Below are 16730 nucleotides of genomic sequence, written 5' to 3'. Positions count from 1 at the left end.
ACAAAATTGGCTGTCCATAACTTTACAATGTATAATTTAGAACGGCATGATGCATTGTGTTACTGATTTGATGAAACACAATGTGAATCGGCTGCATCCCGTTTTGTCTCGTGTATCATGTATACACTGTCCAAAACATTTAAGGATAAACCTGTACCAGTCATTTTGTATTCTGATGGCTGCTCATATCACAATAGAAATGTGATATTATAAAACACACTTTTATGATTAGCAACTGATTCAGGATTACTGATTACGCAAAAATTTCTGGAGAAAGGTCATACTCAGATGAAATGTGGCTCAGTTCCCACTTCCATCAAGTTACACTTCCTAGCCAATATGCCTTGATATCAAAAGAGGAGAGAAGAAAGCCATGATTTATTATCTAGATTACTCGTTTTTCACTAACTATGCAGAGAAAAGTTTGTGACTGTATGACTCAAATTAGGGCTGGAGGAGCTGCAAAGAATGAGCCAACAGTTATGGACCTGACAGTGATACAGTACCATCCAAACAGCATTGTTTACTACAAGTTCAGTTTCAATGAAACATGGCAAGAAATAGCAAGATGTATGAGAAAAACTTCTGGAAGAGTTTGCCTCCCGAAATTGTACAAAGGAGGACTGAAAATCAAGAAAACCATATGAGATCATTTACAACCACTTAAAGCCATTGTTCCTAAGGATTGTCATTGCTATTGTGACAACATTCCTAACAAATTATCATCATCTTGGATGTTATTTTTTCAGGAGTGAAGTGCGGTGGTGTTCTTTGTTCGGCAGGTTTTTCTTGAAGAAATCTACAGACATTACTAGACATATGTGAACCATATGTATATTTGGAGATGTTTCCGTGAAGTCTTTCAATAAAGTCTTTCCAAAATGATTATGTTACTGTTTTTTCAGAACCAAAAACATCATAAAAGTGGTAAGTTGTACAAGAGATTGACAAAAAAGTATGGCATAAATAACATTTCACTTCCATAAATAACGAGACAATTCTTCTTCTTCTTCTTTCCTTCAGCATTTGCCCCACGTGCCTGCGTGGTCCGCTACTTGGGTCCGTTGTCTCCATTTCGCTCTATCACGGGCTGCATCTGGGTGGATGTTCATGCATTTAAGGTCTTTATGAATTGTATCAGCCCAACGTTGCTTAGGTCGTCCTTTGGGTCTACTGCCGACGACTTCAAGTGTGTAACCTACCTTGGCAATAGAGTCATCCCCATAAAACATGCCCAAACCACCAAATACGACTCTCACGCATCTTGTCTTGGATTGGTGCACCAAACTGTTTCATAATGCTGTCATTAGAAACGTGATCTAACTTAGTGAGGCCCGCTGTCCACCTAAGCATCTTCGTTTCCATTACACTTAGGTGGTGTTCTGTCTCAACTGTAGTTGGCCGGCACTCACAACCATACAAGGCGACTGGTCGGGTGACAGTGCAAAAGATTTTTTATTTTAAATTATCTTTCATCCTGTGGCTGCAAGTGATTCCAGTTGTTGTTCACCACTTCATTCAGGCTGCTTGAGTTCTGGTGTAGATCTTTTCGGTGAGTTGGCCGTTAACAGTGGTCGTGGAACCAAGGTACTTAAAATTACTCACCCAAGTCAGATCTTCACCATTAATCGTGATGTTTCCCATTTCATGCCTGTCTGATGTCATGTACTCGGTTTTCTTCAAATTAAGGCACAAACCGTATTGCGCCAACAGGCTTTCTCATGATGTTTCTCGACTAAGAGTCTTGCAGCATGAATCGCATCAGTTGTGCTGCAGATCTTCATAAATCCAGCTTGGTTTCTGGGAATCTGTGAGATCTCACGGATCCTTTGGTCCAGAAAATGCTCAAAGATTTTCATGACATGGCAGAGAAGTCAAATCGGACGGTAGTTGGTGTACTCAGCAGTATTTCCCTCCTTCTTAAAGATAGGCATGGTGATGCTCTTCTGCCAATCAGTTCATGTTTGCCCCTCGTCAATTATCTTATTGAAGAGTTCCGTTAACCATTCAGCTGCCTTCCAATGATGGGAACACCATAACTCTGCTGGAAGGTCATCTGGGCCACTGGCTTTCCCAGGCTTCATTTTCACTGAGACAATTCTGCATATCTGCTATAATTAAGCTTCCTAAAGAGTATTTTCTTTGTTTCACTTTTTGTTATGATCTGGAATATCATTGTAGTGCAACAATGCTAATTTCGTGTGCTTATGAAATGCATAAGATATTCTAGACAGTTTTTTATCTCTCATGGAAAATTTGTGTTTTGCTACTCACGCGGTATTGTTTCTCGGTGATCCCTACACAAGATACACAAAGGTTGTAAGAGAATTTCCACACAATCTTCCTTAAATAAAGGTTCTGCAAATTTACCCAACAGGATGAGAGAGACTAAGACTGCCTTTTCTCCAAAGATACCTATTTTAGCACTCTTAATTTGAGTTGCAGTCTGACACAGTTTTGGCTTGTCAAATAAATCAAGATAGCATACACTGACGATACAAAGATGATGACCATTTTTTAACAGTATGGTTGTCCATCTTTGGAATGCAGTACAGCAGTGACTCTGCATGGCATGAATTAGAGAAGACCTTGGTAGTTTTCTGGTGATATGTGGCAACAGATGTTTACAGACAGTTCACACAATTATTGTAAAGTAGTGGCTGGTGGTTTGTGGGCATGGAGCTGGCACCCAATAGCATCACAAATATGTTCCATCGGGTTAATGTCTGGCAAATATGTTGGACAAGACATCAATGTTAGTTCACTACCATGCCCCTGAAACTTCTGTAGCATTATTACGGCCTTGTGACACAGGCATTTATCCTGCTGGAAGGTGCCATCACCATTGGGGAAGGCATCAAACAAGAAGGGGGTGCAGGAAGTCTGCAATAATGATTACATATTGCACAGCTGTCACGATGCCTTCAAGTACTGCCGCAGGTCTCATGGAGAACAAGTTGAATGTCCTCCATAGCATAATAATGCACCCACCAGCCTGCATCCCTGGCACAGTGCACATTTCAACAACCATTCACCTGCAGGATGGCATATATAGACATCGCCATCATCGTGGTGTAACAAGAAATGTTTGTCAGCCAATCAGACAACACATTTCGATAATATATGATCCAATGACAGAGTAGCTGTGCCATGGATCTGGGTTGTTAGCTGCAGAACCCCATTTTCATCAGTGTGCATTGAACAGTGTGCTCTGTAATACTTTCTCCTGCACCAGCACTGTATTCTGTCACCAGATCGGCCACGTATCACTGCCATCCTGCTTTACAGAGTGGGTAAGCCTCTGAAATCCAGAGGGACTTCCAACACCTTGTCTACTCATTATTTCGCCACCCTTCAACCATTTTCCATAGATGGTCGCGACAGTGGCACACGAAAAGCCAACCCGATTCACTACTTCAAAGATGCTCTTTCACAGGTGCCAGGCCGTAACAACCTGTCTTTTGTCCAAGTCACTTATATCAGTGGATTTTTCTATGCGCAGTCTATATCATCAATAACATGATTCTCAGTTTGACTCTGCTCCACTTATATACTTTCCTTACTATGTGACATGCACACTATGCCATCAGATAACACTGAACTTCACAAGGATCAGTTGTTATAATGTTTTAACTCATCAGTATATATTCAACAAAATATTACAACTTCATTTCAGTAAAGGTAGGTAATTCAAGATTTTATGCAATTCCAATTCACAGCATTTCTCAAACAGTTACTATTAGTTTCTGCAACAGATATCTGCACATGACAATTACTGTCAAAACTTACCTTCCTTTCTCAATTCTTATCGAAGTCTCTTCTTAATACTCAGCTTTGATTTTTAGTTACCGTATTCTGTTTCAAATGGCAAATACTGAATGTACTGGCTAAACTTACATAAAACACATTTCTTTTAAAAAATGTTTGTCTAAGAAGCAAATAAAATGCAAGTGATAGAATTTTTTTCGCAATCATTGAAAAGTCTTAAAAGAAATGGTAATTTTTGCCACAACATACATACCCTGTGGAATTGCAACACTGTTTCATTTCTAATAAACCAGTTTGGTCCAGAGCACAAGAATAAATATCAATTGCATGCCCATTTATTGCCGCTCGACCAGCAAGCCCTTCATAATGTTTGATTGCCTTTTTCATATATTTTGCATTATCTTTCTGGATATCGTGATGAGACCTAATAGGCTGCCGAAGATCATCATTCACAACTTGACCAGGACCTTGGGAGCAAGGTCCACCAACAAAAAGCATTATCCTCCCTCCCGTGTTTGGGTAAGTGCACTGAGAAAAAAATAAACAGACTGTCAAACACACTGCCACACACCAAGAAAACACTCAAGCCAATAACTAGAGGGTGTTTTTATTTTGCTGATTTGAGAGCACATGTAAAAAAAAGAAATGTTTCAATATGAAAAATGGGAGGGGGAGGGAAGTTGGTGGGACAAGGATGCAGGTACAGAACAAGATGGAAAAGGAGAGTGGGAAATTTGCAATGGCGGTGCAACACTACATTAAATGACGAGCTCATCAGATTGCCAACATAACTGAAATATTTTCAAAATATTTTCTGCTGGTTGTGGTATTTAAAATTGAGAAATGACACATTGTAGGTCACCATAACCAACTGTGAATTAGTTATAACGTGAGTAATGCTAATAATAGTCGACGCTTTCTAAGAAGATACATTTCTCATCTGTACTTCCTTGTATTTTTTTGAAACTTGTACTACAGATACCAGACAATAATCTCCAACTGAAACCAATCACACAATAAATACATACATTCTGACAACAGCCATTGGTAATCATGTCATTTCTCAGATATTTTGGTTTAACCAAAGCAAGTTTTGAGATACAAGTCTTTCTTCAATACAAACATTTTATCCACCTTGAAAATAACGGCACTGCCAGTGGACAACACACTGCCTCTGGATCATCAAACTGTGAGGATCAAGATTCAAGTCCCAACATAAACTACAATTATGATCCTCTAGGATGACTCGCTTGGCTGTGCACCCCTCTGCAAATTAAAGTATTTCTGAATATTGTTCCCTGGCCGTAATGCCAAGTCACCTGTGGATGCCATCACTGACACAACTTTCATTTTCTTCCAGCCAAAGATACACTCACAACATTAACAAAACTTGTTATTATTCTTCATGCATAAGGAAGCAGTATTGTTCCAACTCCACTGTAACTGAGAAATACACTGATAGAAAAAAAAAAATTGCAACACCAAGACGTGCAATACATGTAGAAGTTGGTAATCAGGTTTGCTTTAAACACTCGCTGTAACGGTTGGTGCATTAGTTACCCTTGAGACTTGATGTGGTGAGTTGATGTCAGTCAAGAATACCTTTAAGGCAACAAATACACCATTATCAACACCTCACATAGACTGAATGAGGTCGTGTAATAGGGCTACAACAAGCTGCAGAAAGACATGGCAGAAATGTGAGCATTGTACACAATTGCTGGCAGTGGTGATCAAGAGAATTTATGGTCACAAGAAGACCACGCTCTGGACGGCCACATGGCACTACCAAGAGGGAAGACCATCAAGTTCAGCATATGGCTTTGGTGCATCATAATTGCATCTGCAGCAACAATTTGAGGAGTAGTTGGCAACACAGTGAGACAATTAACTGTTACAAATTGGTTACTTCAAGGACAGTTCTAAACCAGATGTCCTTTAGCCATTTCACTGGCCCCAAACCACCATCATTTGTGACTCCAGTTGTGTCAAGCAGGAGCTCATTGGAGGGCAGCATGGAAATCTGTTGTGTTTTCCCACCAAAGCTGGTTCTGCCTCAGTGCCAATGATGGCAGTGTGCTGGTTAAGAGGTGGTCTGTTAAGGACCTGCAACCAACCTGTTTGCATGCTACACACACTGGACCTATAGTGGAGTTATCATCTGAGGTGGATTTAGTAAGACAGCAGGAGCATTCTTGTAGTTATCCCAAGCACCCTGACTGCAAATCCGTACATCAGTCTGGTGATTCAACCTGTTGTGCTGCCATTCATGAACAGGCATTTGCAATGGCTTACCTTGCACTTACATTAACCTGCGATCTTGCAATGTTAATCACTTAAATATGTTACCTAGACAACTGCAGTCATGTGAGTGTGAGTTGTGTTTGCATGAGAGTATGTGTGTACGTTTGTCGTCTAATTTTGACAAAAGCCTTACTGGCCAAAAGCTATGTTAGTGACAGTCTTTTGTTGTGTCTATCTGTGACTCAGCATCTCTGCTATATGGTGAGTACCAACTTTCCTTTTCACAACATAGTTATAGTTACATTCCATCCTGGATTTTCCACTGTTTGATTTTTACCTAGACAAATGTATTTCCAAAATTTCATTACTCTACATCAATTATTTTTTAGCTGTGATTTTTTTCCATCAGTGTATTTTACTTTTGGCAGCGCAGGACAGTAAGCAAAAACACAACCACTGTACAGAAGTTAAACGAAATAAATGTCTTCATCCATGACAACTTTTTACATGTCAAAATAAAATTTCAGAATAAATGTTTTTGAACTTTGTAAATGATTATTTACAAAGAACACACAAGAGACTATACTAGAAAAAAATATCAAAGAAGCACAAGTAACTGAAGTGCAAAGAGGCAGAGGAAGGAGATGTGCCTTGGTTTTCGATGGTTTGAACCATGATTAAAGCAAGCAGAAAGCTCAGTAACATAGTGGAATCCTCCAACATGAAAGTTATTTACAGTTGTGAAATTAAAGCAACATTGTAAATATTATTATTATTATTATTATTATTGTTATTACTATTATCATTATTATAGAGGTTGATTCAGAAAGGTAAACTAAACATCAAATGGCCACATCCACAAAATCTTAACCGAATCTGAATAAATTACAAATCATCAAAATCAGTGTCAGTATCCTAAAACTCAGTCATGAAATTTATTTGCAAATTACAGAAATGGCACCACCACAGCTATACAGTTTACAGGGAGCAAATGGAAATTTATGTCAGACTGGAACTCAAACCCTTATTTCCCACTTTATGCAAGTGGTCATCACAGTTGCTTCAGCTATCCGAGTGCAATTAACAGACAGACCCTAACTTCCACATGTTCCAGTGTCTGCTTCCCACAGTGCTTGCACAATGATGTGATTCCCACACAGGGAGAGGGTTATTTGATTTTCTCATCAGACTGCCTTGGCTTTCACAAGAAGTACAGTAGTTCAAGGTGCAAGGTGCAAGGTTCCTTCAGAAATCCATGCAAGTTCGAAAGAACAGACACTGCATCAAACTTTACAGGTTCTGCACTTATGTATTTCATGCCAAACTTATGGCAATCTGATGAGAAACTTAAATAAGCCTTCCCTATACAGGAATCACAATGTCCTGTGAGCACTACGAGAAGTATCTGCCACTGGGACATAAGGAAGTTTGGGTCTGTCTATGAAGTGTGCTCAGGTAGCTGAAACGATTACAGAGACCGCTCATGTAAAGAGGAAAATCCGGGTTCAAATCCTGACCCAGCACAAATTTTCATTTGTTCCCAGTAAACTGTATACCTGTGGTGGTACGGCATTTGCAATTTGCAAAAACATTTCATGATTTAATATGGATGTCAATCATCAGAAGTGTCTGTTTCTATGGAGATGCATATATGACCAAATGAACATTGCATCAAACTTTACAAACACTGCACTAAAATTCAAAAACCACTGCTAGACATCTTGTAGAGTTTCAGTCCCTAAAACAACTGTGAAGTTTCAATCATTAAAGCACTCATGAGTTCCAATTGTGAGGAAGAACACTAGAATCGTGTGCAAGAATTTTTGCATTCATATATTCAGTACAACTACTGAATAGGTAACAAGGGGAAACCACACTTGGCATGCCTGCCCTGGGCACAAAAGAATCACAGTATCACACAGCCATTTTTTTCTCGTGGTATATGACATCCTTCACTGTCTAAATGATTAATGGAAAATCTCATATAAAGATGTGAAACAAATACTAACAAAGAGATAGAGGGGCTGGCCAGTACTTACCTCAGCCCAGTACAGCCGATACATACACATAAAACAGAACTGAAAATTTACGTTCCTAGCTTTCGGAACAAATGTTCCTTCATCGGGGAGGAGAGAGGGGAAAGAAAGGGAAGAAGGGAAAGGAGATTCAGTTACTCACAACCCAGGTTATGAAGCAACAGGGAAAGGAAAATAGGGAGAGTAGCATGGATGGAGGCATGGTTGTCAGAGGGAAGCCAAAGATATTCTACTGTAAGTACTGTGCCAGCTTCAAACCAAAGAGGATGCATACAGAAGTAAAGAGGTATATAGTATAAAGATAAACACAACTATGTAGGATGAAAAGATGCGTGAATGGTTAAAGAGGAAAGGGAAAGAGGAGAAGGCTGAAGAGTGAATGGGAGTGAGGTTGTTTAACGTAGGTTCAGTCCAGGGGGATGGCGGGATGAAAGGATGTGTTGGAGTGCAAGTTCCCATCTCCACAGTTCAGAGGGACTGGTGTTGGGTGGGAGAAGCCAAATGGTACATACGGTGTAGCAGGTTCCTAGGTCCATAGAATTATGCTGGAGGGCATGCTCCGCTACTGGGTATTGGGCATCTCCTAGGCGGACAGTTCGTCTGTGTCCGTTCATGCGCTCAGCCAGTTTAGTTGTTGTCATGCCGATGTAAAAGGCTGTGCAGTGCAGGCATGTCAGTAGGTAAATGACATGTGTAGTTTCACACGTAGCCCAGCCTTGAATTGTGTATGTTTTACCAGTAGCGGGGCTGGAGTAGGTGGTTGTGGGGGGGATGCATGGGGCAGGTTTTGCAGCGGGGTCGGTTACAGGGGTAGGAACCGCTGGGTAGAGAAGGTAGTCTGGGAATATTGTAGGGTTTAACAAGGATGTTACGGAGGTTAGGGGGGCGACGAAAGGCAACTCTGGGTGGTGTGGGGAGAATTTTGTCACGGGATGATCTCATTTCAGGGGTTGACTTGAGAAAGTCATATTCCTGGCGGAGTAATTTGTTGATATTTTCGAGGCCAGGATAATATTGGGTGACAAGGGGGATGCTTCTGTGTGGTCTGGGGGTAGGAACATTGTTGTTGGCCGGGGAGGAATGTATTGCTCGGGAAATCTGTTTGTGGACAAGGTCTGCAGGATAGTTGCGGGAGAGGAAAGCACTGGTCAGATTATTGGTGTAATGGTTGAGGGATTCGTCACTGGAGCAGATACGTTTGCCACGAATACCTAGGCTGTAGGGAAGGGAATGTTTGATGTGGAAAGGATGGCAGCTATCAAAGTGAAGGTACTGTTGTTTGTTTGTGGGTTTGATATGGACAGAGGTGTGGATGTGAGCTTCAACAAGATGAAGGTCAACATCCAGGAAGGTGGCTTGGGTTTTGGAGAAGGACCAGGTGAAATTCAGATTCGAAAAGGAGTTGAGGTTATGGAGGAAATTAAGGAGTGTTGCTTCACCATGAGTCCAGGCCACAAAGATGTCATCTACAAACCTATACTAGGCCAGGGGAAGCAGCTGTTGGGTCTTCAGGAAAGCCTCCTCCATGCGGCCCATGAAGAGGTTGGCATAGGACGGAGCCATCCTGGTTCCCATGGCCGTTCCCCTGATTTGTTTGTAGGTCTGGCCTTCAAAAGTGAAGTAATTATGGGTGAGGATGAAGTAGGTAAGTGTGATAAGGAACGAGGTTTTTGAAAGATCTTCGGGTGGGCGTTGGGCGAGGTAGTGCTCAGGGGCAGAGAGACCATGGGTATGTGGGATATTTGTGTAAAGGGATGTAGCATCTATGGTGACAAGAAAGGTTTCAGGTGGGAGAGGAGTGGGAATGGATTTGAGGCGTTCTAGGAAGTGGTTTGTGTCTTTGATGTAGGATGGGAGTCTGCGGGTGATAGGTTGTAGGTGCTGGTCTACCAGAGCTGAGATACGTTCGGTTGGGGCTTTGAAGCCTGCTACAATGGGACGACCAGGATGGTTCTCTTTGTGGATTTTGGGTAATAGGTAGAAGGTAGGGGTATGTGGCTCAGGTGGAGTGAGTAAGTCTATGGAAGCCGTTGTGAGGCCTTGTGAGGGACCTTGGATTTTTAGAATGTTGATACATTCTTGAAAGACAAAATGCCATTTTTCATACAATCTCAGTCACTTTCAACTACGCTACCATGGAATTAAGGGCTTTCTACATGCCTGGTAGAAGTCAGGACTAGCATGTTTAAGACACTGTTTGGCAGCATTCATAAGGAGGTCACTATCTTCAAATATCATTCTGTGAAAGGATTCCCTCAATTCACCAAAAGAGATGGCAATCGTATAGTATCAGATCAGGGCTGTAGGGTGGATGATCCAATCTTGTCTATTCTCAGAACCCACCTGGCACATACCTTTTCAACTTCCAACTGTGTCAATATTCTGCACACACTCACTTCTTCTACTCCTACTTACATGTCAGCCAAAATCAGATTGTGATTATGCTGCATACTGTGTGTGCTTTGTTGGTACTGCACATTTTAGCAATTTTGATCAAGATAAACTCACACTGCAGTGTTGTTCTTCGGCACGCCAATGTAGAAGAGTGTACCGAATCAGCTGAGTGACAAATCTGTGCAACGTGCACATTTATCTATACATAAAAGCAGACTTAGGTATTTTTCCTTGTTCTCTAATTTCATTGTACAATTACATGAGAAATAGGTTATTCTGAGAATTTTCAGATGTTTAAAAAACTATATTTTTGTAAGTTACCAATACGAGTGCTCACTGCATTATAAAATATTGCATTAGCCAAAATAAAGTACCACTGTGAATGCAGTTCACAGGACGAGTTGGTTGACATTCGCAAGCAGCTGGAAACCGCTCTGACTACTGTCAAACTATTGGCAACTGCTGAAAATCAGTGTGTTGGAAGAGCTCTCAGGAGTCATGCACCTGTGACACCAGTACCAGATAACCTCAGGTACTATTCCTCTCCTGTGGATCCTGCCCCCTCTGCAGAAAGCACAGAATCTGTCATTACTCGTCCACTTCACTGCTAGTGGCAATGGTAGATCTAGCCATCCTGTACTGGGTGGACGGAGACCATGGAGAACACAGTGTGTTGTACTGAACCCCCTAACTAACAAGTCTGAGGGGCTGTCTTTGACTGAAACTGAGCCAGTGGGACTCACTTCACCTTCTTCAGGGAAACCTGTTTTGTACAGTGTCAGGAGAAGGTAAATGCAAAAGGGTAGAGGTCTATTAATCGTCAGCAGTTTAAACATATGACAAATGATGGTACCCCTTAGGAAAATGGCATCAAGGGGCAGGAAAGGACACTTGGTGCATTCAGAGTGTATGCCTGGGGGCCACATTCAACATGTTGAAGAGACTATTCCAGCAGCCACTGAGGGAACAGGGTGCAACCAACTGCCAACTGTAGCACTCATTGGAACTAATAATGCCTGTCATCTTGGCTCGCCCGCAGCTCGTGGTTGTGCGGTAGCGTTCTCGCTTCCCGCGCCCAGGTTCCCGGGTTCGATTCCCGGCGGGGTTAGGGATTTTCTCTGCCTCGTGATGGCTGGGTGTTGTGTGATGTCCTTAGGTTAGTTAGGTTTAAGTAGTTCTAAGTTCTAGGGGACTGATGACCATAGATGTAAAGTCCCATAGTGCTCAGAGCCATTTGAACCATCATCTTGGCTCTGAGATCATGTTTGAGGTCATTCCAGTGACTGACAATGAAGGTTGAGAAGACCAGCCTTGTGCATGGAGTTTTAACGAAGCCCACAATTTGCAGCATTCTCCCCAGAACTGATCATCGCCCTTTGGTTCTGAATCGAGTAGAAGGACTGAACCAGAAACTTCGAAGATTCTGTGACAACCTAGGCTGCAATTCCTGGACTTGCACCATAGGGTTGAGAACTGTAGGGTCCTCCTAAATGGGTCAGGTGTACACTACACATCAGAGGCTGCTACTAAGGTAGCTGACTGTTTGGAGAGTGTACACAAGGTATTTCTTTTAGATTAGGTGACTCTCCAGCCAATCCAGATAACAATAGCTGTAGGAAACCTAGAAATATCAGCGCACAATTGAAAGGAGTGCCTTCCATAGGTGAGAGTATTAAAATCTTAATGGTAAACTCCTACCCATTTGCAACAAAGTGGCACAGTTTGAAGCACTCATGAAAACCAGTAAAGCTTACATAATACTAGGTACAGAAAGCAGGTTGAAATCTGAAATTGATAACAGTGAGATTTTTGGGGAAAATTTAAGTGTATAACAAAAGGATTGGCAATCGGAAATGGAGGTGGTGCATTTGTTGCAGTAGACAAGAAACTCAAATCCACAAAGACAGAAATTGAAGCTGGATGTGAGATTGTTTGGGAAAGACTCAGAATCAGGGGTGGGTATAAAATGATAATTGGACCCTTCTATTCTCCACCAGACTCATCTCCTGATGTAACCAAAAACTTTAGTGAAAACCACAGCTCAGTTTTACGTGAGTTCCCCAATCATACTGTAATCATTGGTGGAGATGAGTTACTCATCCAACAGTTAATTGGGAAAGTTACAGTTTTGTTCGTGGCTAGCATGATACGACACCCTGTGAAACAATACTAAATGCCTTCTCTGAAAACTATCTGGACAAATAGTTAGGAAACCCCTCACGACAGAAATATAGTGGATCTAATGGCAACAAATAGACCTGCACTCTTTGAAGATGTCCACACTGAAACTAGTATCAGTGACCATGACGTGGCTGTGGCAACTATGATTACCAATATGCCCCTGACATTAGTTTGCTGTATAATCTTAGGATATATTCTGAGCTCAAACATAATGAGTTGTCTTGAATAGAATTACCTCCTCAATGTCAACCAGTAAAGATAATTACCTCCTCAATGCCAACCAGCAAGGATTTCAAAAATATCGATCATGTGAAACTCAACTCTCACTTTTCTCACACGACATACTGAAAGCTTTAGATCATGGCAATCAAGTAGATGCAGTATTTCTTGATTTCTGAAAAGCATTTGACTCAGTACCCCACCTATGCTTATTATCAAAAGTATGATCATATGCAGTATCAAGTGATATTTGTGACTAGGTTGAGGACTTTTTGGTAGAGAGGATGTGGCATTTTATCTTGGATGGAGGGTCGTCGTCAGATGTACAAGTAACTTCGGGTGCGCCCCAGGGGAGTGTGTGGAACCCATGCTGCTCTTGTAATATATTAATGACAGTCTATACAATATTAATAGTAAAATCACGCTTTTTGCAGGCAATACAGTTACCTGTAATAAAGTGATATCTGAAAGAAGCTGCATAAATATTCAGTCAGATCTTGATAAGATTTCATAGTGGTGCAGAGATTGGAAACTTGCTTTAACTGTTCACAAATGTACAATTTTTCACTTCAAAAAACAAAAAAATGTACTATCCTATGTCCATAATATCAATGAGTCACAGTTGGAATAAGCCAATTCTACCTGAGTGTAACATTTTACAGGGATATGAAATTGAATGATCATATAGGTTCAGTTGTGGGCAAAGCAGGTTTATCAGGAGAATACTCGGGAAGTGCAATCAATCTACAAAGAAGATTGTGTACAAATCACTGATGCGACCATTTCTACAATATTGCTCAAGTGTGTGGAACCCATACCAGATAAGACTAACAGGGGATATTGAAAGTATACAGACAATGACAGCACGTATGGTCACAGGTTTGTTTAATCGATGGGAAAGTGTCAGAGATACTGAAGAAATTGGACTTGAAGACTCTTGACAATAGATGTAAACTATCCCAAGAAAGTCCGTTAACAAACTTTCAGGAACCACCTTTAAATGACGACTCTACGAATATACTACAATTCTCTCACAGAGGGATCATGAGGATAAGATCAGCATAATTAGTGCATTCAAACGCTCATTCTTCCTGCACTCCTTATGTAAGTGGAACAGGAAGAAACCCTAATAACTGGTGCAGTGGGCTGTACCATCTGCCATGCACCTCACGGTGGTTTGCAGGGTATATAGATATAGATGCAGACACACTGTCTGGAGTCTGAATAGTGCTACTGTATGAGAGGTCCCGTATACTGGCATGTCTATTTCCACCAGATAACCTGCTTCCTCAATCATTAACTATACAACATAAACCCCGTACACCCTCTTCAATCTCCTGTGAATATTTCTCACTGCCTTGTTCTCACAACACAGGAATTTCGTAATAGGACATTCATTCAGACAAACATCACGTGCAGCAGCCATCTTGTTGCAATGGGTTGAATTAAACTTGAATACAGGTGAGAATAATGTTTCTACAACCTCCAAGAATAACAAAGACGCTACTGAATACGGATTTTGGGAAAAAAAGTGCATTTCTTTTTGAGTGACAGTGCAGTTGGCATCCTGCGCATGTCTATGTTTAATGTGTAACTGCTGGGAGTTTCATTCAATTATTGTTCAGTGCTGTATTGAGTACACTGCTGTGGCACACAGTTTGTGAATTTCAAGATAGCAGAGTTAGACGAGCAATGTGTGTGCATTAAATTTTGTATGCAACTTTAAAAAACCTATACAGAAACACACCGAATGATGCAGAAAGCCTATGGTGATGAGAGCTGAAGCCATATTCGGTGTTATGAATGGTTCACATGGTTTAAAAATGGCCGGATGGAAGTTAAAGATGACCCTCATTCAGGAGGCCCTTCGACATCTACCAACGACACCCATGTCTGGAACATCAACGAAATTGTGTGTGCCAATCAAAGAATGACTGTCCATGAGATCACAGAGAATTTCAGTTGGGTCATGTCATGAAATCTTGACACAGCATCTTGGAATGCACTGTGTTGCCGCCATGTTCGTCTCATGGCTCATGAGTCAATTCCAGAAAGACCTTTGCCTTATAATCTGTGGAGAGCTTTTGGATTGCACAAATGAGAACTAGATGTTCTTAAGAGAAGACCTGGCCCCTGTGGACATTTTTTATTTCCAAAGTTGGAAGCCTCATTGAAAGGACAAAGATTTGCAACAATAGACGGGGTAAAAGAAAATTCACAGATGACACTTCTGGCAATCCAGCAAGAGGCACACCAAGACCACTTCTGGAAGTGGAACTGGCATTGGAAGTGGTGTATCAATTGTGGAGGAAAGTATTTTGAAGGAGACCATGCACAATACGTAAAAAGGAAGTGCAGAAAAATTTTGTGGACAAAGTTCCAGAATTTTTGTTTAACGATGCCAAAGGGAAAGAAATTAGCTTACTGCCAACACAGCAAAGTGTCTAGATGAAATTACTGATTAACTTACTGTGTCGAACTCAGGTAAAATACCACAATTTTGACAATATTTTCTACCATCATCATCACAGGTAAGACAGCGGTTCTCATTTTTAGATGAAAAGTTCTTGGTTAAATTGCTGCATCATCAATTTTGAATAACACCCCAACTTTCTGATGACAGTCTCAGACTCAGTGCCTGAGGATGACATTGACAACTTTGTTGAAAGCTTGGGGGTTTATCAAAAGCTGATGATGTAACTAGTTTACCAGAACCATTTATCAAGCATTCCATCATAAAGACTTTGTAGCAAAAAAAAAAAAAAAAGGAGAAGAAGAAGAAAGAAACAGCCTAACATAAGAAAATGACTTCTTCCAAGAAATTAATCTTCTGTCTCAATAATGACTATGTTGTTGGAGGAAGCCACAATGAAAATTTACAAATATCCACATCAGTATAATCATACTTAAGTTACATTACTTGCACATCATGCATAGTTATAAAATACAGAAGTATGAAATTGAGTGCACCAGTTCAAATTTCTCTGTACTTCGTAAGATTACAGACACTCAGAAGAAATTAAACAATATTACATTACTTATGTACTTAAAGAATGAAAACAGGTGATAAATTAAATCTAAAAATAACATGCAAAATGTGAATTAAATATGGAAAAGTGTATTCATTAAACAACAGAACAACTAGGATGGAATAAGAATGTAAATTAAGATATAAATAAAAAGATGTGCATTAGTTAATAAAGTCAGAAACAAAGTAGATAGCAAAAGACAATACAACAGATAAGCAAGCACTAAGCAATATTAATGCATGCAGACATAAATGGCAAGGACGATAATTAACTTCTATAACTAAAGCCAAAAAAAAATACAATGGAGAAGATTTGTAGCTATTATATTCAAGCAAAGCACAAGATGTGCCTTTCAACACCAGTCTAATTGTTGTTACAGTCTTCAGTCTGAAGACTGGTTTGATGTAGTTATCCTGTGTGAATCTCCACTGTTAGTAACTACTGCAACCAACATCAACTTGAACTCTTGGTCTCACTCTACATTTTTCACCCTGCGCATTTGTCTTCAGCACCAAGTTAATTATCCCTGATACCTTACAATTTGTCCTACCAAAGTATCTATTCTTTTTATCAGGTTGTAACATAAAGAGCCTCTTCTCTCCAATTCAATTCAGTAAGTTTTCATTAATTATTCTCATCTAATATCTAGAATTCTTCTCTGACAACACATTTAGCACTTCCAAAGTTTCTGTTCTCCTTGGGTCTGTACTACATATACATTTCACATCCACATAAGGCTACACTCCCCACTAATAATTTCAGATAACACATGTCAACAATTGAATTTATATTTGTTGTTATATAACATCTTTTTTACAAAATAGCTTTGCTTACTAATGGCAGTTTATATTTTGTATCC

At 40.4% G+C, this 16730-nt stretch overlaps 1 protein-coding gene across 7 annotated transcripts in view; it reads right to left on the bottom strand.

The window, feature by feature from the left end:
* LOC124780080 (protein transport protein Sec23A) overlaps positions 1 to 16730 on the bottom strand; it is a 103939-nt gene that overhangs the window by 48323 nt on the left and 38886 nt on the right. For all 7 annotated transcript variants that reach the window (XM_047253758.1, XM_047253773.1, XM_047253765.1 and 4 more), the window contains one exon: positions 4022 to 4296. In XM_047253758.1, the coding sequence (XP_047109714.1) occupies positions 4022 to 4296 (275 nt within the window). The remainder of the gene's footprint in view (positions 1 to 4021; positions 4297 to 16730) is intronic.

This window comes from Schistocerca piceifrons, chromosome 1, assembly GCF_021461385.2.
Source record: "Schistocerca piceifrons isolate TAMUIC-IGC-003096 chromosome 1, iqSchPice1.1, whole genome shotgun sequence".
Taxonomy (NCBI): Eukaryota; Metazoa; Arthropoda; class Insecta; order Orthoptera; family Acrididae; genus Schistocerca; species Schistocerca piceifrons.
The sequence above is the reverse complement of the archived record's forward strand: the minus strand, read 5'-3'. Positions and strand labels throughout refer to the sequence as shown.